Genomic DNA, 18,617 nt, shown 5'->3' with positions numbered 1-18,617 from the left:
TTTATTTGTAGGCTGTTTTCTATACGATGAAAATATCAGACGATAGAGCTCTGTATCCCCATAGTTTGATTTTTCTTTTAGCCTTCTGATTTCTTTTTTTTTATGAACAAATCTGCATTTTATCCTAGCAAAACTCTCCCTCAGCGTTGCCCACTGTGAGCTGAGAATCTAAGTGCAGAAACCTGCAGCTTGCTTTTCCTTTTCTATTTGAGCACCTTTGGAATCCCGTTGCCCTCCTCCATCCACTTCCACCGCCCCCCACCATTTGTGCCCTGCTAGATGCTCAAGAGGACACTTGCAAATAAGGAGAGCATTTTGGAAAATAAACTTTAATGCTTAAAACGTACTGGTGTTTAAATTTATACCTCATTTACATTAATCATGACAAACAATGCAGCAGTGCTTAATTTGTATTTCACTTCACAGTGGCTTAGCTTGTTCTGAAATGGCTATAGGGCAGACCATATATGTACATAGTATGATGTGACTTCAACAATCTGTTAGCCTTTATTTTCAAATTGCCGGATGTAAGTCATTAACTCTGTTGGATGCCAGCATTGTGTGTTATTGGACACTTCTGTACCTATCGCTACGAACCACGCTGTCCCAGCCCAAGCTGGCTTCCCAAGTCTGCTCTGACCCCGGTGAAACCGTTGCCTGATAATCTTTCAGGACTCCGCATCGAGTGGAACTGACATCACGCCCGCGTTGATTGTATTGTCAAAGTGTTTGGACTTCTTTCACTGAGCTTGTTACGTGGAAATAAAATGTGGTTGGTTTTAAAGCTGATGCTTGGTGCCACGGTTCACTCTGTAGCGCTCAGGCCGTCCAGCTCCGCTCCAGCGTACACAGCTCCAGCCCCTCGCAGAAGGAGCGCGGCCGCCTGCCTGGCTGCTGGGGACAGGGGGGGCTGGCACAGGAGGGGCCCTCGATCCGCGTTCCCCCCCTTGGAAGGGAAAATGTGACCTCCGTGCCCCCCAGCTCGGGCCTGATGCTCACCGGTTGCTGCCTGGAGTGCTGCTGCAGGAGGGAGAAGGGCGCCCAGGGGTTGGGCTCCACGGGCCAGCTGGACACCGAGACGTCACTGGCTTTGCCTGAGTCGACCATGGGTTCGTTCATGCTGCTGCAGCTCGTGTCCCAGCCGTACTGCAAGCTGGTGGCAAAATCCGTTGGGGATTAGAATAGGTGGGAAGGGGTCAAAGTGTGTTCCTGGCACAGCAACGCCGGGGCCCTCGGGAGAGTGATGCAGTGCTGGGCTGTTGTGCTGCAGCTGCAGCCAGCTGGGGCCGTTCTGAGAGCGGCGGTGCCAAACGGAAAGGCTTGGAACGCGGGAGGCTGTGCCCCGGTACCGGGGCAGCAGCTGGGAGCTTCCCGCTCCCTTATTTCACTGTAATCCCTAGCGCTAATTACGAGCCCTCGGGGGCACGTACACAATTCCCACTGCAGCTCTGAGCCTTTCTGCACCGCTCCTTAACGGGGGAAAATCACCCCTGCGGCTCCGGGCTGCAGAAGGGCGCTGCGCCGTCAGACCCGGGAGCACGCGAGGGGCTGAGCTCGACCCCGCAGCTCCCCGTGCCCGCAGCCCCGCACCTACCCGTGTCCGCGGGCGGGCGGCTCCGGGCGCTGCGCGGCGCTGAGCGGGTCCCTGCGGCAGCAGCAGCCGTCGTCCGGTAGGTGCAGGTGCAGGAGCTCCTCCGAGCGGCTGAAGGCGGGGTTGTCCAGGGAGCTGCCCGAGCCGGGCCACGAGCGCGCCCAGTGCGGGGCCGCGGCCTCGTCCGGGCGGCAGAAGCGGCGGTAGCTGCGGGCGGTGAGCGCTGCGGAGCTCCGGGGCGCCGTCCGTCCCCGGGGGCTCCCCGCCCCGCTCCCACCCGCACCCACCTGCTGCGGCCCTGCTCGGCCCGCGCCTCCCGAAGCAGCGCCCGGAACCTGCGGACCACGGCGGCCCCGACGGCGATTCCCAGAAGGACGACGCCGAGCAGAGCGCCCGCGGCCGCGCCCAGCAGCCCCGCCAGCGTCACTCGCCGCTCGCAGCGCAGCCCCACGAACCAAACGTCGCTGCCCGCGGGGCACCTGTGCGGGGATGCGGGGCGCTGAGCGGCGGCCGCGCGCGGCGTTGGGGGGTTGGGCGGGGCGGCACCCACCGGCAGAGCGGGCCGCGGCCCCGGGGGTGCGCGCACACGCCGTGGTTGCGGCAGTAGTCGCGGTGGCAGAGGGACGTGCACGTGGCGTTCCCGTCCGCCCTCACGACGCAGGCGAAGCCGTCGGGGCAGGAGAACAGCGCCGCGCAGGGCTCCGGCGCTGATAGGAGAGCGGGAGAGAGGACGGCGGCGGGGCCGTGCCGCTCCGCACCCTCCGAGAGCCGCCGGGCCCCGCGCCGCCCGCCCGCACTCACCGCGTGCCGTGTGCCGCAGGACGCGGGCGGCGCCCACCGCCGCAGCTCCGCCGGAGCGCAGCGCCGCGTCGAGGAGTGCTCCCAGCGCCGCCGCCCGCACCAGCTCGGCCGCGAACAGCGCGTCGTAGTGCAGCACCACCTGACGGGGGCTGCCCGCCCTGCGGGACACGGCACTGCGGCTGTGCCCCGCATCACCCCGAACGGCCGCGGGAACGCCGGGCACTGCGGGGCCGTTCCTACCTGACGGCGGTCACCTCGAGACGCACGAAGCCGCGCACCGCCGCCAGCCGGGCCGCCACCTGCGCGGGAGCCATGGGTGCCAATGCGGGACCGCCCCAGCGCGATGCTCCTCCCCACGGGGCGGCCCCACGCTCACCGTCCGGTTGAGGCCGCTCAGCAGCACGTGGTGCTCGTGGGACGCGGGGTCGCGCAGCGCGGGCACGAAGGCCATGTCCAGCGCCAGCTCGCAGGGCACGCGCAGGAGGGACGCTGCGGGGACAGAAAGGGCTCGGCATCGCCACCGCTCCCCGTGCCGACGGCTCCCAGGAGGGTCACCCCGCAGCCCACCTCGCAGCTGCGGCGGTTCATCCTCCACGATGAACTCCGGGGTGGCCCTGCCTGCTGTCTCTGGGTTTGGTGTCACGCATGTGGGGTCAGCATGTGGCCGCTCCGTAGGGCTGCTCTGTGAAGGAGGTGGCTCTGTGCCCCCGAGGGGGTCTGTGGGCTGATGGGGGGACCCCAGCACTGTATTGGGCCCCCGCATCAGCTCCTCCACAGCCCCCCGACATGCAGCACTGATGGGATCCAGCGGGGCCGTCCTCTCATCCCTGAGCAGTGCGGGGCTGGTGGCAGTGGCTGTGCTGGTAGCAGTAGGTGTGCTGGTGGCAGTGCTGGCGATGCTGGTGCTAAAAGTCAGCAGAGGTGGAGATGATGTGGGTTTGGTCAGGGCTGGCTGCAGTGGAGAGCTGGGGGCCGTGGGAAGGGCTGTGCTTGGTGGTGCAGTCACTGTCCAAGGCTCAGCATCACCTGCCCACACCGGGGTCCCTCCTGGGACCTGAGGCCTCTCAGCATGCTCACTCCCTGGGGACGCTGCTGGGTGGGTGTCTGCAGTGGGGATGAGCCCCAGGGAGGGCTGTGGGCCCAGTGACAGTGGGGCTTCCCCTGGCAAGGCTGAGATATGCCAGGTCTGGTTCATGGCGACACGGTTGGGCCCAGGGGGACTTTGAGTGTTTAGCAGCCCCAACACCTCCATGGTCAGGTCTGGGGCTCCCTCAGGGCCAGGAAATGTCACCCCTGGGACAGCGGCTGTGGTGCTAGGGTCAGGAGGCAGACGTGACTCCATGGGCAGTAGGGTCGTGCTGGCCCCAGGGCCCTTGGGATGCCACATCAGCCCTCCACGGTCAGCAACCCCTGGGAACAGCAGAGGGGGGCGGGAAGTGGCATGAGGACCCAGCCAGGCCATGGTTGTCCCCTGCAATGAGTGGGACACTCCTGCTGGCCCTGTCCCTGCCAGCACCTGATGAATCCTTCCTAGTTCCCCAGGGGGGCTCTGCAGACTTTGCAGCCCCCCCACAAAAGACAGTGTCCCACTCGTCCCCGGCACAGGGCTGTCTGTTGTGAGGCCCTGGGTGGTCCCTGCTCTGATGTCACTGGGTGGGATGGTGGCACCCCTGCCCTCTGGCTCCAGGGCAGGGTGTGAGGGGCTAAGTGAGCCCTCCCAGCTCTGTGTGAGCACTGTCCTCATAGTGCTGGGGGTTCCCCACTGCCCCCTAGAGCTGCTGGGCACCATCATGTGGGACGATGAATGCGACAGGGTCCTCTGTGGGGTTGGGGAACTCTCTGCCTTTTCATTTCCTATGGGCTCAGTCTTGGGGGCAGTGCTGATGGCTGGAGCTGTGCTGAGCTCCATGGTGACTGCTGTGAGCACCCTGGCTGGGCTCTCCCCAGGGGGTGTAGGAGACGTTCCCTCTCTGCCTGCAACTGCATCAGTGGTACCAGCAGAGGGTGAAGGCCGTGCCGCGGTGCTCACTCCATCCCGCACCGCAGGGACCGTCCCGGCCTCCTCAGGGCTGCTGCTTGTGCCGGAGGGCTCAGCAGTCCCGGGTGGGGTCCCAGGGAAGGGGAACAGCTCAGCCTCTGTTTGCAGCCACCCCGCTCCGTGTTGCGGATCTGCGGGCAGAGGCAGAGGGATGCTGAGCGGGGCGGGCGCCCTCCGGCACAGCACCAACACGCGGGCCCACCCCGCAGGCAAAAAGCCCATCCGCGGTACGGTACCTGTCCGGCAACCCTCCCCTGGGTGGGCGCAGGGGACGGCCGTGCCCCGCGTGGAGCCCATCCCGCTGCCGAGAGCGGGACAGAGCCGCGCGCAGCACCCCACGAGAACTGCGGAAGGAACGGATCGGGCGTCAGCGCCGAGCACGGGGCTCGGCGCATCGTCCCCCCCAAAAGCCCCGGCAGGCGGCGATGGCGCGGCGGAGATACGGCCGTCCCGCACCGCGGCCTCGCGCCCCCGAAGGCTCCGCCCGCACACCGGCACGAGCCCGAGGCGCCGCCAGAAAGCACCGCACGTGCGGGCACGGAGCCGCCCCTCCCCGGCAGAGCGGCGCGGAGCCGAGCCGCGCAGGGCTGCGCGAAGGGTGAAGCGTTTTCCAAGCTTTGCACGCGGCTCCCGCGGGGCAGCGGCGGGCGTGGGGCCCTTTGTGCCTCGGGAGTCATTTCCTGCGAAGGGAAAAGCGCGGGCATCGCTCGGCGCCCGGCTGGATCCCGCCGCCTTTGTCTCGGCGCGCGGAACGCAGCCGCTGCCGCTGCCGGCCCTGCGCTGCGCGGCCCCGCGGACACCGGACGGACGGGACGGAGCGCCGCTCCGAGCCGACGAAGGAACCGCCCGGCCCGGCGCCCCTCCGAGCCCCCCGCCCCGAGACGCCGGCACGGGGACGCGCGCGAGGACGCCGCCCCTGCACGGGGGGGACGCGCATCCCCCAGGGAAAACGGGGCCGCGGCCGCCGTCCGCCCGTGCGCGGACGGAGCCGGGGGGCACCGGGCGCTGCCGGGAGCCCGGACCCTCTCCCGCCGCACGTGGCTGCCCCGAGCTGAGCTCCCCGCGGACGCCGGGCCCGGCCGAGGGAAGCCGACACAGCACGGTGACGGCCCCCCGGCCCCCGCCGCTCCCCGCGGCCCCTCCCGCCGTCCCGCGTCGCGGGGTCCCGGTCCCGTAGGGAGCTCCCGGCGCTCACCTGCGGCGGCCACGAGCCGCGGGACCCGCTCCATGCTGCTGCTGCTGCTGCCGCCGGCGGCTCCGGAGCGCAGGAAGCCCCCGCCCGTTCCCTCCGCCGCGGGGCGGAGGCGCCCGGAGCCGCAGCCCCCGGCCCGGCCCGGCCCAGCGGGGAGCGGCGGAGCGGCAGGGCTGGGGCGGACCCGGCTGCGGGCGGAACCCGGCCCTGCGGCACCGGCGGGCGTCGAGCGGAGACTCAGAGCCGCGAACCCCCCCGGGGCTGCCCGTCCCCGCCCGCCGCATCCCTCCGGAGCCCCTCGGACGCGGCTCAGCTCCCTCCTGGGGCTGGGAAGGACCGTCCCGCCGCCCTCCCGGCACGCAGCTGCAGCGCTGACCCGGCCAAGGCTCTTTCACATCGACCCCGACACGAGAGCGATGACCGCACGGGGTACCACCCCAATGAGAGCCGCCACGAGTGCTTTCTCTCGTTTCCACTGCACGGCACGTTCAGAGAATATTTCACAGTTCATTTAAGAGGAAAGAGCTGTTTCTTGCTCAATGAAAGCAAAGCCCGGGCCCTGAAGAGCAGCGGAGCACCCTCAGGCCGGGGGCACAGGGCAGACTGGAGTGAAACCTGGTTCTCCAGAGGAGGCTCTGAAAACAGCACCCACCCCACATTAAGGCTCCATGTGGAGCAGCTGGGGCTTATTTTCCACCATCCCATCACCCGGATTGCCAGAGGAAGGCACGTTATCAACTGACACTTCTTGGCTCACAGCCCAGCAGTGCCTCTTTGACATACAAAAGTGTTTCTTGGCTGAGAAGAAAAACTGTGCAGTGTCCAGAAGTAACTGTTTTTTTTTTTTTCCCCCGTCTCAAGATTGAGAGACTGAAAGCAAACCTCCTGTGCTGGGATGGGCTACACTTACCAACACCCCGATGTGGTTTCGCATTTCAGCAGCAGGCTGTCATCCCCTCCTTTAATTTCCATTCAAAAAACAGAAGCCAAAAATAGGACTCATTTTTGCCAGCATTTGTGAAATAAATAGTAAAGGCAGAAAAGAAGCATTTTAGTGGGAAGAGTAGCAGTACCAGCAGTGAGATCACAGGACTCAGCTCAGCAGCAGAGGCTGTACTGGAGCTCCCACTCAGGTATACGATGCTCTTTCAGTCTGCCACACAAGGAGCTCTCCAGGAGGTGCAGCTGATGCTGCCAGCTCACAGTGCAGTGAGCCCCAGCAGTGTCCCTTACCCTAAAAACCAGCCCCAGTGGGCTGCAACTGTGAAACAAAAGGCATCAACACCATCATGGTCTTATATATTTATTCCTTTTTTCCTCGTTTTCAAAGGACAACATATTCAGACAGCTTTAAATACAATGTCCAAGTACAACTTTCTGATGAAAGCAGCAGCAATGCAGCATGTGCGCTTATGCCCACTGACATCAGGGCCATCCTAGTGGTAGACATCTCCTGTTCAAAAAAAACATCCACGCATTTAGTAATTCATCAGCTGGAAGCTACCACATTAAGGAACAAAAGAGGCTGGTCTGGCAGAGACATTGTTATGGGAACTGCTGAGCCACAGCCTGAACCTCTGATTGATCACCTGAGGGGAGCACTGAGTCAGCCCTGGAGCACAGCTGAAGGCAATTCACCCGTGCTGCCCTGAGGGGTGGAGCCTGGCTGCACCTCTCCCAGACCTATTTAAGAGCTGGCTGCCAGTGGGCAAGGATCTCTTCTGGAGATCTGCTCTGCTGGAGTTTTGTAGTGAGCCCAGGATAGGGGTAAGCTTTCTATCTATTCTCTTTTTGTTATCATAATCTGCTTTGCCTAACTCTCTTGTTTATTTTGTAATTATAACATCTTTATATTTATTGATTATACACATGACAAGTGCTGAAGAACACCAGAGGAAGTTGCACAAGTCTTGCAAGACTGTTTTTTTTTTTTTTTTTTTTCCCCCATCCATTTTTGGCTCAGAAAGAGCAGCAAACAGGCACAGCTCCTTCACTGACCCTTTACACCTCAATCTCAGGGAAGATCAAGGCAGGGGGGAAGTGAGTAGCATGCACAAGAGCAACAAACAGGAATCTGCTTCCACGTGCTCCTGATGCACACAGCCCTGAGGCCATCGCTCACTTCCCCTGCGGCCCCCAAGTGCCTCTCAGGCTGCCGCTGGAATAACCCTTTCCTCATCGTTTCCTTTCCTGCCGCTGTCCCAGGCTGTGGCTGATGAGAAAGCAGCCGCTAGCTACAGCTCAGAGCTGTGCTGTCACCCACCACTAGGGAGCGCCGCTCAGCACACTGCGAGCAGCTGAAGAGCTCTGAAGGATGGACTCCAAGTCAGTTCACCACCTGCTAACAGAACTGTGGATTCCTGCAGCGCTTGGTGTGCCATAGAGACCCCTGCAGAGGCACGTTTATACTTACTCTGCTTTGGAGAATTGCTTTTATTCATAAACATCCTTCTTATCTGCAATGTAATCTACAATCTCTTGTGGACACATTAATTTTTCTGCATCTCCATCAGGAATTTCAAAGCCTGAAAGAAAGCACATAGATTCAGCCCAAAACAATGGAAACAGGAGCAAGGCTGAAGGAAGCAATTACTGCTGGCTCAGACATCTGCAGCACAGCCAAAAATAAATACACAGGGGCTGCTTCTCCACTGAAGTCAGAGTCAGCATCTTGTTACTACAGCGAGTAAGTAAGGTGTAGGCTGTGCCTACACCTTACATGACAGTGACTCTGGATAGGAGACAAGGCAGAAGCAGCAGGGACTGCAGTGCCAGCCAGTGTCCCTGAGCACTGCTGAAGCCATCGGTGCCCAATCAGGGCTCCCCCAACACAGAAGAGGGAAATGTTCTGGGTAACTGCAGGCAAGCAAGAGCCAAAGCCCCTTGGGTTCAGTTTGCTGCCGAATGCTCATAGAACAAACAGAGCTGCAGCCTGGGATGGGGAGCGCGGGGCTCTCAGCAGCGGATCTGCCCCGAAACACAACCCAGAACACGGAGCTCCTCTCTGCCCGGTCCACGCGGACGCACACCAACGCCCGCGCCATTACCGAACTCGTCCTCCATGGCCATGATGATCTCCACTTGGTCCAGGCTGTCCAGCCCCAGGTCCTTCATGAAATGCGCCTCGGCCGTCAGCTGGGGGTGCACACAGGCAGTCAGCTCCCGCTCCCGGCCCCGGCCCCGCCCCCCCCGACCCGGCCCCCGCTCGCCTTCTCGGGGTCGATCTTGTCGTACAGCTTCAGGACGTACAGGACGCGCTCCTTGATGTCGGCCAGCGTCAGCGGCGGCAGCTCCGAGTAGCGGCGGCACGGCACAAGACCCGCCCGCAGCGCCGTGGGGATAAAGGCGGGCTGCGGGGCCCGCGGGCGGCCGGGGCGGAGCGTGCCGAGCGCGGCGTGGGGGACGGGGAGAACGGCGGCGCCGGCACGGGGCAGCAGGCGGCGGACGCAGGCCGAGAGGACACGGGCCGCCATGGTGACCTGATCCCAGCAGCCCCCGCGCCGCGCCCGGAAGCGCGCGTGCTCGGCGCGAGAGTGACGGCGGGCGGGGGGAAAACGGCGCCCTCTGGCGGCGGGAGGCCGCGCGGCTCCCGATTCCGGTACGGCGCAGACGGACGGAGCGTCACCGAACCGAAGCACTTTAATGACTGCAACAAACGCCGCGCGCGGCCCCGAGGGAGGCGCGGTCAGGCCGCCCCGTGCCTCGCGTAGCGGTACACGCACACGCTGCCGTCCGCCCGCCCCGCCAGCAGCCCTGTGTCCGCCGCGCTCCAGCGCACCAGAGTCCAGCGGCTGTCCGAGCCCGGCGGCAGCAGTGCGGTGCAGCGGCCCAGCAGCAGATCCCACACCGCGATGGCCCCCGACGTCAGCACAGCTGCAGCCGAAGCGTCCTTCACCTCCCCTTCCAAGTACCTGCGGGAGACACCTTGCGTCACTGGGCTGCAGCTCGGCTGGGAGAATGCCGGCACAGCCTTCAATGCAGAGCTATTATGCCCGTAGAAAATCTACACTAGCTCTAATACACCTAAAAAATCTGCAAGCACGTTTAAGCCGATGTAGAGAACCAGGTTATGTTAAATATTGCATCTTTAGTGCATCTGGAAGAAAAGGAGGCTCATGCGATACTCCCCTGTCCTCAGAAATTGAAAGTTGTTCTGTTAGCCAGGATCTCAACCTGCTACCACTCGCGCACACAGGAAACGTGAGGGTCGTAAGTGCATTGCAACAGTGCGTCTTAAATAGATTAGCCTTCAAAACGCAAGACACAGGAAGGAAAAGGTCATCAGACTGCAAACAGCTGCTTAACATAAATAAACCAGGCAAAGCGGTACTTAACATCACAAAGGCTGACACCAGTCTCATTTGCACGTATTTTCTCAGGAGGTTTTTGACTAAGGGTTTGTGGGATGAATCCAGCTACAGCATTTCCATAATCACTTTGACTGGAGGGGGGGGAAGGGAAAGGAAGCTTACAGCGTGGCTCTGGCGAGCAGAGCCCTCCTGCTGAGCCGTGACGCAGGGAGCTCAGAGGTTAACTCCCAGATTCGTGCAGGAAGCAGGCAGGAAAAAGCCAACACCCTCGCTGCATTATAACAAATGCACAACGCGAGTGGAAGTGATGGATGGCAGCCCTCTTATCATCGGAAAGATGGTGAATGGCTCACTGCCAGCACTGCTGCTCAGCTCGTTAACTGAGTCTCCTCCAAAGCCACCTCAAAGGTGCCACAAAGACGAGCAGGCAGCATCCCCAAGGTACTTACCTTCCAGTGTGTCCAGGTGGGAGGGAGGAAAACATCACCCCGGTGCTTCTGGCTGTTTTCGGGTTGAAGGCGATCACACGGAACGCGGGGTTTCCACAGGACTCGCTCTCTTTGGCATGGGGATGGCTTAAAACAACAAACAGGAGGCCCTGGTACACAGAGGAAAAATACATCACTAAAAATAACAGTAAGAGAGGAAAAAATTCAGAGGAATTTTCCAATAATTAATTGCTTCATTCTCTATCATCAAAGCCCCACGGACAGTGATGCATTGTTTTTACTGAATAAAATACAAGTGGTTTTCTTATCAAATTAGTTAGAAAGCAAAGCAGCTGCTGACTGATAAGGGCTGATGTAATGCTCAGTGACCCCATGGACTTACATGCTTACCTTTCTGCTTGTAAAAGCTAAACTTGCTGTAGGACCAGGGGACACTGAAAGTAAAATTTCTGGGCCTTAGTTTAATCCTTAGGAAATCATTAATTTAACAAAAGTTCCTTGTAAACCAGCACAGCTGAAAACAGCAGCTCTCAGAACAGCCACAGATAAGTATGAAATATGATGGGATAGATATTCACAAGAAGTCTGCAAAGAGTCTGACTCAAACCATTGTTATTAGACAAGACATTCTTGTCCCAAAATAATACACGCTTACTAAGAGCAATCAAATCCTTGACAACCATAAAATCCAGCCATATCACAACACAGGTAGAAGCAAGTGGCAAAGAATCACGTGTGTGAAGCCTGGCTTTGAAGTTTATAACCTCAGGGATATTATGTAAATAATAGCCACTCAAATAGGTTGTCTGATGATGGCAATGTGTCTCATCATGCTAGCACCTGCCTGCACAATGAAAGAGACTAATGAGGCACTGGCATTGGGCAACAGTAATGCTGCTCCCCACTTAGCAGCTTATCTGGCCAAAGCTTTTGAAGAATTTGAAGAAGACAGTGTGGCTTATTTGTTCTAGTTAACCTGTTTTCTTCTGAAATATCTTCAGTGATTCTAAATAGAGATGATGTTTCAATCCACTCCTTCAAGTTCCCACCACAGTGCAATCCATGCATAAACTGAGTGCCATATTGACATACGTACAGAGTCAGAATATGCTCGATGGCAGACTGAGGCTGGGTAGGAATAGCCAATGTGCATCTTCTTCAGGAGTTGGCCTGTTTTCAAATTCCTGCGTTGGTGAAAAGACAAATTCTGACTGCATTTCCATCCTCATTCTGGTTTCCCAATCACAATTGTACCACTACACAAGACAGTTTTGATTTCATAGGAAGCAAACTGAAACATGACAAGAGGAAGAGATGTACTGAATATGACACAAATGGAGTTACAGCAGCACAGTTCATTCACTACCTCCATAGCTGCACAGAATTTAAAGGGCCAGACCAGGCCCTTTGATAATTATTATCTCACAGGCAAATCAGCAGCCAGCCGACAGGCCTTCATGATGTCTGCAGATGTCAGAGCCACCACTTACACCCAAAGCCATTTAATTGCAAAGGAAACACTGACCAAACTGCAACACTGTTTACTGCAGTGGTGCCAACCAAGGCGTCTCGCACTCCTTCTACTTCAGCAAAAGCCAGAACAGTTTCTTCGGGAGGCATCAAAGTCTGTCTGTCCTTGCACCTGAATAGCAGATGCAAACAAGTGAGAAAAGGCAGTCAGAACAGTAATTGTGTTCTGTACTCAGCACACTTCCAAAAAGAAGAGAAACCCCACGCTTTTCTACATCCCTTACTTTTGTACCTGCCATACCAAGACCACCCCAAAACTAAAAGACTCACCTTCCTGACTCCGAAAGTGATACGATTTCCACTTGCTGCTCTTGCATGGCTCTGCTGCTGCTGACCAGCCTTCCATCCTTCAGCCCAAGAACAGCTTTTATATTCCCACTTTTCACTAGTGATTGCTTGAATGTGTCATTCTCAGAAGAATAAAGCAAGAGCCTAAATTAGGAGAAAATTATGCTTAACAACAGAAGGAAGCATAATTCAAATACACCTCAGCATATTAAAGAAATCCATTTAAACAGCCTATCACCTCCAGGGTGAATAAGCAAATCTTTATAATTGATTTTTAGAAATTCCTTCTATATTTTCCAACAATAAAAGAGACTGAAATAGTGACACATTAGTAAGAGTCAATTTCAGCTACTACACAAGAGGAGAGTAAAGCTGCAATGATTTGGGGAGCAAAACGTTAGGAAGAAATAAATACAGTACCTTATTTCTCCAATCTCCAAATTTCCCAATGCTATACACACAAGGTTACAGGTGTCTGGCACAGGAATGATCTGTATTACAGGAATCTAGGACAGCACAGCAAGAATTCCATGTTACCCACAATGTCCCTCTTCCTTTGACTACATTCCCATTTTCTAGAGTGTTTCAAGCAAAACTACATGGGGCAGAACCAATTTTCAGACCCCTCTGAAGAAACACACTTAGTTGAACAGCTGATTTCTTTGCTGCTCATCTAAGTAAGCAATCCCTACTGACATGACACAAAAGGTGTCTCAAGGGATCTACAAGGAAGAGCACAGAGCAGCCACCATTCATTCAGTACATGAAGTCAAGTTCCAGCAGACAGCATGGAACCATACAGAACACTGCCCTTCCTCATCACCAGTGGATGTCATTCTGTTGCCTGATGCAGTGAAAAACACCATCTAAAGAACAAATCTTGCACCCAAGACTTCAAGCTCCTTGTTTCTTTGGAATTAACACAGTGATACAAGAAAGCTGTTTGAGTTCTAGAAATAAAGACTGTGCCCTTACCTCTCCAAGTTGCCAAGTATAGACCTTCTCCCAGCAATCAAATGCCTGAGGTTTCCACAGGGAAACTGAACTCTCACAGGCAGTCACCACACACAGCTCTCTGCAGCCAGCTGCTTCCCACCACACGCTGCTCACATCCACAGCACAGGAACTTGAAGAATCCTGTCCAAAACAAAACAGTGCTGGTTTTCTTCTGATGCCTACGATAGCATGGAGGCTCAGATCGAGAAAAACACTTCTTGAGACTGAGCACAATGACAACTTGAGGCTAAAATTGAATGTTCAAGATGTTAATATTCAAGTAAAGTGCCAGTGAGGCACCACAGAAAACAAACCTGGTGGATTGTGCCCTGAGCAGGGAGCAGTCAGCTCATCTAACAAAAATCACTTGTCATTTAAACCAACAAGGACCCCACTGAGCCCAGAGCTGGAGCAGAGCTGGATGTATCATATCAGTCAGAAACAAACTCTGAAATTCTTTCTCAGTCAAAATGACATATTTAGGAATTATTTAGCATGCTTTGTACATAAGACAGAACTGATTGAATTAGGCAATGTGCTTTTTGTTGGTTTCTTTTTTTTCCCTCCAACTTGTCACCTTGCATTTTATTGCATTTTTTGTTAAACTTTTATAAAAGAGCTGTTAGACAATTGTCTGATGTTATCCTACCTTTAGCTTTGAAACAAACTGCAAGTTCTCTTCTCTCAAGCCATCAAGCAGCACTGGAGTCAACTGTTCTGCTTCAGTTTTTTTCTGCACAAACAAGTAAAGAATCAGAATAATTTAGCTTCAAAATTAGACTCAGCACCTGCAAGAATGAGGCAGAACTGTGAATTCACTTTGTATGCACTAGAGATAGCAGCTGCAATAGAAGCATCTCTTTCTGCTCTTGCATGCCTTTGAAAAACATGAGAGCCCAGGTAGTTCTCAGGTGACAATGGGCTAACCTACTCCTCCACACCACTTTGCACCTCTCAGCAGCATTCCCACCCTTCAGAGACAAATCATTTTCTCAGCAACCATCTCACAGGTAAGATGTAAAAGATGATCCTAGCTGAAAATTTTCCTTAAGGTAGAACAACATTATAAGGGTGCCAGAAACCTTTTGTTCTTTTATTATTTCAAACACGGGCTCTGAAGCCCACATCTGTAGTTTTAAGGATTTTAAAGAGCTCGCTCTTCAGGGAGAAGATTTTCGGCAAGAGATGAAAACCAAACATTTACAAAGTCAGCTTACAGACAGCACGTAGGGCTGGCATCCAAGGAAGTCTCTCCTTATAGGTCAGGTGAGACTTTGGATGAGGACTCACCCACAAGAATACTGGCATAGGACACTTGGCATGTTACCTGCTCAGGAGCAGCTCTGCTGGATCCCTCACGTTTGCTTTGTGATTGCTGATGCTCCTCCATGTCCACAGCCCCATCAGACCTATTATTAGGACATCTTTTGAATTCTAAATGACATGTTGTACCTTGCCCCTCCTCCTTCCTACCACAGCTGTCCAAGTGCAGTGGAATGGCAGAGCCTTTGCATTCCCTATTATCCCTGACCTGTGCAGGTGCTTCTTTGGACGAATGCAGGCTCACTTGCAAAGGAGGCAGAGAACATGTATTGGGGAAGACCTCGCTGCATACTGATGGTAAAACAGCTGGGGTTGCACCCAAGACAGGGAAAACAGATGAGGAAATCTGAGACTCACGCTGAGCAGGAGCAGCAGTTAATAGAGTCCCCATGGGAGTAAATAGCAATTCATGTGTAGAAACTCCCACCTTGGCAGCTGGGCTTTCCAAATGAGGTAACTCAGACAACCCATTTTTGAATGGTGAAAGCAGGTTAGTTTTAAGCTCTTTTCCTTCTGCATTTATTTCTGGAGTTCGTGCATCCTCTGAAGCCACACCATCTCCAAACACACTAGGAACAAAAACCTCCAAGTCGTTCCTAGGGGAAGATTCATATTTCCCAAGTTTCAGTTGTCCAAATTCTTCATCAGGTAGATGAAAGTCTTTGATATCCAGCTTGGGGGCCAGCCACTGCAAACTGCGGAAGGAAAAGAGAGAACTGGACATGTCAGGGTCTTCAGCAGCAAGGCCAAGAGAAGCAGGACCCTCTGAATCCACTTGATGGCCAGGTCTTCTTTTGTTCTCACCTGGAATTCAAGAGAGAATGTCATATCACAAATTAACCAGCAACCACAATCTCTTATCAAGATTGTCACTCTATTTAAAAAAACATAAAAGTCCATCTGAACAGATGGAAGTGGAACCTTCTAGGAAGATGCTACACTCCACAGTCGCTCTGCATCAATGCTTCAGCTAAAATATCACTGCCAAAGACAACCAAAATTGATTGAGTGCCTGACCAGGTTGTTTTGTTTTTCTTCAAACATTTTCATTTTCCTACATATTTCTGGACTTGGAGACAGTAATTCTCATCTTTCTGTTTCATGCTTAGATTTTTTTTTCCCCACACAAAAAAAGTCATTAATATGCAGATTCAGTTGGAGAAACAGAGATTTATATCCATTTACTGGAAAATCAGGTACAGTGTGCACAACGTTGACCTGAGCAGACAAGGCAGCTGAAGAAGTTCCCAGCCCTGCTCCTCGTCCATGCACAACTGTTCCTTCTCTGTCACTGTACTGAGGCAGAAATTTCTGGAATTGCACAAGGAATTTGGGCACCATCATGATCTAAATTAAGAAGAAAAAAAATAAACTTGTCAAGAAAAGAAAACCAACCCTATTAGATTTTCCTGAATAGAAATACAGCAGGGTTTGAACAGCAGTGCATGACCACACTCAGCTGTTTCCTTGCCTTGGTCTTTGGCTCAAACTTTAAAGCATGTGTTTGAAGAAATACCTTTTGAGATGTGACTGTTCCTGTGCCTTGCAGAGGAACGAAGGGAGCGGCGCAGAGGGGCTGTGAGGAGCTGCTCAGCCCTGCAGGCTCTGTGCGTTTGCTGATTCTTAACGTGTTTCACTGGATGTTTGTCAGGCTGACACACACTTAAGTTGCATTCCAGATCACTTGTGTGGCTGCTAAAAGTTTCATTCCCTGGGTTCAGAGAGTCGCTTTTCTGCAGTGGATTCTGGACGTGTTCTGAATGAGACTCACTGCATTTGCCAAGTACTTGGCTTCCACCAGGAGGATCAGCACTCGCTGGCTGTATCATACCTGTCAGTTCAGACCCAAGAGCTGCAACAACAGAAAACTGTCTCCCATCCAAAGATGATTTTTCAAGATTAGCCTCACAGTTCTCCTTTTCACTCTGATACTCATTTGATAGCAGACTACTGCTTTCCCTTGGCATTACGAGATCCAAGCTTTCTATAAGTTCCTGTGATGTTTCATTTGCAAGGGGCCTGCAGGTAGACTTTCTTTTTCCTTTTTGTTTCCTCTGTGATTGTCTCTGATCTCGCTTCGTGCTGCTGACGCTGTTTTGAGAAATCGATCCAGGTGAAGTGCTGCTACCACTGGATGCAAGAGGATGTTTCTGAGGACTAGAATTCACAGGATCACTTTCTGCACAAAGGAATGGCACAGCTGCTGACCCCAAATGATTTTCAACAGTTTCTTGGGAGGGCTGACCTAAGCTTGTATCTTTCTGTTTGCATTTACTTCTCTGACCTTTCTTGCTCCTGCCCAGATGACTGAGAATTACAGCATCAAGGTCCACTTTCCTCTGGCAGTTAGACATGCGTCGAGTCGTCCTGACATAGTATTCAACTGGAAAGGGAAGCCCTTCAACCACTGTGCAAGAGTTCAGGGCACTTTCAGGAGTTGTAACCTTCTCTTGATGAGAAAGTCTTGATTGAATTTCAAGCTGCTGATTCTCCACCAATTTTTCAGCATTATCCAGAGGGAGCTCTGAAGGAAAGGCATTTAAACTACCAGTGTCATTTTGATTTTCTCCATGGACTTTGCTCTCATTAATCATACTGTTACTTGTATCAGTGGGCAATACTTCATTTTCTGACATTAAATCCAAAAGCCTGCGTAATTCTCCCTGATCTTCACACATGCTCTCAGTGTCCATTTCTTTTACTGTCCCGAAATATTCTTTTTTACCACTGCCATCAAGTGAAACAGATTCACCACTCTCTGAACATGGCTGTGCAGCTTCCCGGTTATCAGATGTGACTGTGGCACCTGGGGACTCAGGCTGCCAGACATCATTGCTGTACCCCACAGCACACGGGAACAGCTCAGACACTCCCAGAGGAATACTACCTTCAGGCACATCCTGTGAAACTCCAGACTCTGCACCTGGAGGAGTTAAACTGCTTTCCTGCCCCCCCGTGAGCACTGGTCTGGACTCCATTTGAGCACTGTCCTCTGAGAAACTGCTTCGCCTAAAGACTGGTGACCTAAGTTCCTCCACGCTGGCAGGGTGGTTTTTCACCATTACATCAGCACTGATGAGATGCACATCATGCGTCGATTCTTTTCCTTCTGACACCAGAATCTTTGTCCTCCTCCTCAGCTTCATCATACTTCTGGAAGTTTGAATTTTTTTCTCCTCAGTTGCAGTCATAGAAAGTCCACAAGAAGCATTTTCCTGGCTAACCTGTGTACTTTTTGCCTGTGAACCGTCCTGCAAGCTAACTTCATTACTGAAGAACTCAGGACTATGTTTCAATGGGACAGATGTTCTCGCCTTTGTGTTAGGGCCTGAGCAGGTTTCAGTCTGTAGGTGACACATTTCACGTCTGCCAGCATCAGGAGATATGTTATCACTACAGCCTGTGGGAAGAAATCTCGTGTGTGTAAAGCACACCCATTAAAGCTGCATCCGAGAAAAAACATCACACAATAAAATCAACTTTGGCAAGAGCGAAAGACTGTGATTGAGCAGCAAGGATCAGAGAGCACCCAGTGAGGGGAGAAGCAGATGGCTGCTGCTGCAGATTGCAATTTAACGATGGGTGCCGAGTTCCGGGCAGCGGGCAGGAAACTCCGCGCGGCCGCGCCCGGTCCTACCTGTGGGGCTCCGCGGGGCCTCCTCAGTCCCGGGCCGCCGAGCTCCTTCCGCCGCCGCCTTCCCGCCGTGGCTCTTGGCCCGCTCGGCTCGCCGCGCCCGCTGGGGATACAACACGGTGGAGGGGCTCGGCTCGGCCCTGCGCACCTCCTCCCAGCCCCGCGGCCCGGCCCGCCCCGCTCACCCGCAGCCGGCTGACGGTCTCGCTGTACTCCCTCCTCAGCAACGCTAGCTTCTCCCGCAGCTGCAAAACACAACGAACCGAGCTGGGACCGCAACCCCGGCCTCGGCTCCGGCCCGTCAGCCCCGACACGGCCCGGCCAGACCTTCTCTTTCTCTGCCCCGCTCAGCACCGCGCCGCTCGCCGCCTCCGCCATGGCTGCCGCCTGCCGTGCCCATGGCAACCGCGCCGCCATTGGCCGCGCTCACAGCGGAAGCGCCGACTGGCGGCAGGAAGTGACGTA

At 54.9% G+C, this 18,617-nt stretch overlaps 3 protein-coding genes across 3 annotated transcripts in view; all 3 read right to left on the bottom strand.

The window, feature by feature from the left end:
* Positions 1-5,762, bottom strand: part of LOC125700536 (mucin-5AC-like) — a 6,578-nt gene extending 816 nt beyond the window's left edge. The window contains exons 1-11 of the mRNA XM_048961276.1: positions 5,626-5,762; positions 4,667-4,774; positions 2,960-4,561; positions 2,769-2,881; positions 2,633-2,691; positions 2,393-2,550; positions 2,142-2,298; positions 1,879-2,070; positions 1,595-1,798; positions 1,000-1,153; positions 1-910 (exon numbers count right to left, since the gene is read on the bottom strand). The exon at positions 1-910 is cut by the window's left edge and continues 816 nt beyond it. Of these exons, the coding sequence (XP_048817233.1) occupies positions 806-910; positions 1,000-1,153; positions 1,595-1,798; positions 1,879-2,070; positions 2,142-2,298; positions 2,393-2,550; positions 2,633-2,691; positions 2,769-2,881; positions 2,960-4,561; positions 4,667-4,774; positions 5,626-5,659 (2,886 nt within the window). The 5' untranslated portion in view covers positions 5,660-5,762 and the 3' untranslated portion in view covers positions 1-805. The remainder of the gene's footprint in view (positions 911-999; positions 1,154-1,594; positions 1,799-1,878; positions 2,071-2,141; positions 2,299-2,392; positions 2,551-2,632; positions 2,692-2,768; positions 2,882-2,959; positions 4,562-4,666; positions 4,775-5,625) is intronic.
* Positions 5,763-6,912: 1,150 nt separating this feature from the next.
* On the bottom strand, positions 6,913-9,138 carry NDUFAB1 (NADH:ubiquinone oxidoreductase subunit AB1). The gene is made up of 4 exons (XM_048961847.1): positions 8,832-9,138; positions 8,670-8,757; positions 8,036-8,147; positions 6,913-7,075 (listed from the first exon to the last, which is right to left on the bottom strand). The coding sequence occupies exons 1-3, from the start codon at positions 9,093-9,095 to the stop codon at positions 8,056-8,058; spliced, it is 444 nt and encodes a 147-aa protein (XP_048817804.1). The 5' UTR covers positions 9,096-9,138; the 3' UTR covers positions 6,913-7,075; positions 8,036-8,055.
* Positions 9,139-9,188: 50 nt separating this feature from the next.
* Positions 9,189-18,578, bottom strand: PALB2 (partner and localizer of BRCA2). Its single transcript, XM_048961846.1, has 13 exons — positions 18,480-18,578; positions 18,338-18,397; positions 18,156-18,255; positions 16,035-17,918; positions 14,523-15,322; positions 13,845-13,928; positions 13,175-13,336; positions 12,620-12,705; positions 12,182-12,343; positions 11,907-12,023; positions 11,478-11,565; positions 10,382-10,530; positions 9,189-9,533 (listed from the first exon to the last, which is right to left on the bottom strand). Exons 1-13 carry the CDS (start codon positions 18,567-18,569, stop codon positions 9,308-9,310), a joined length of 4,008 nt encoding a protein of 1,335 aa, XP_048817803.1. The 5' UTR covers positions 18,570-18,578; the 3' UTR covers positions 9,189-9,307.
* Between the last annotated feature and the right edge of the window lie 39 nt (positions 18,579-18,617).

Source organism: Lagopus muta, chromosome 15 (genome assembly GCF_023343835.1).
Source record: "Lagopus muta isolate bLagMut1 chromosome 15, bLagMut1 primary, whole genome shotgun sequence".
NCBI classification, from domain to species: Eukaryota; Metazoa; Chordata; class Aves; order Galliformes; family Phasianidae; genus Lagopus; species Lagopus muta.
Note: the sequence above shows the minus strand (reverse complement) of the source record. Positions and strands in the feature narration are given on the sequence as shown.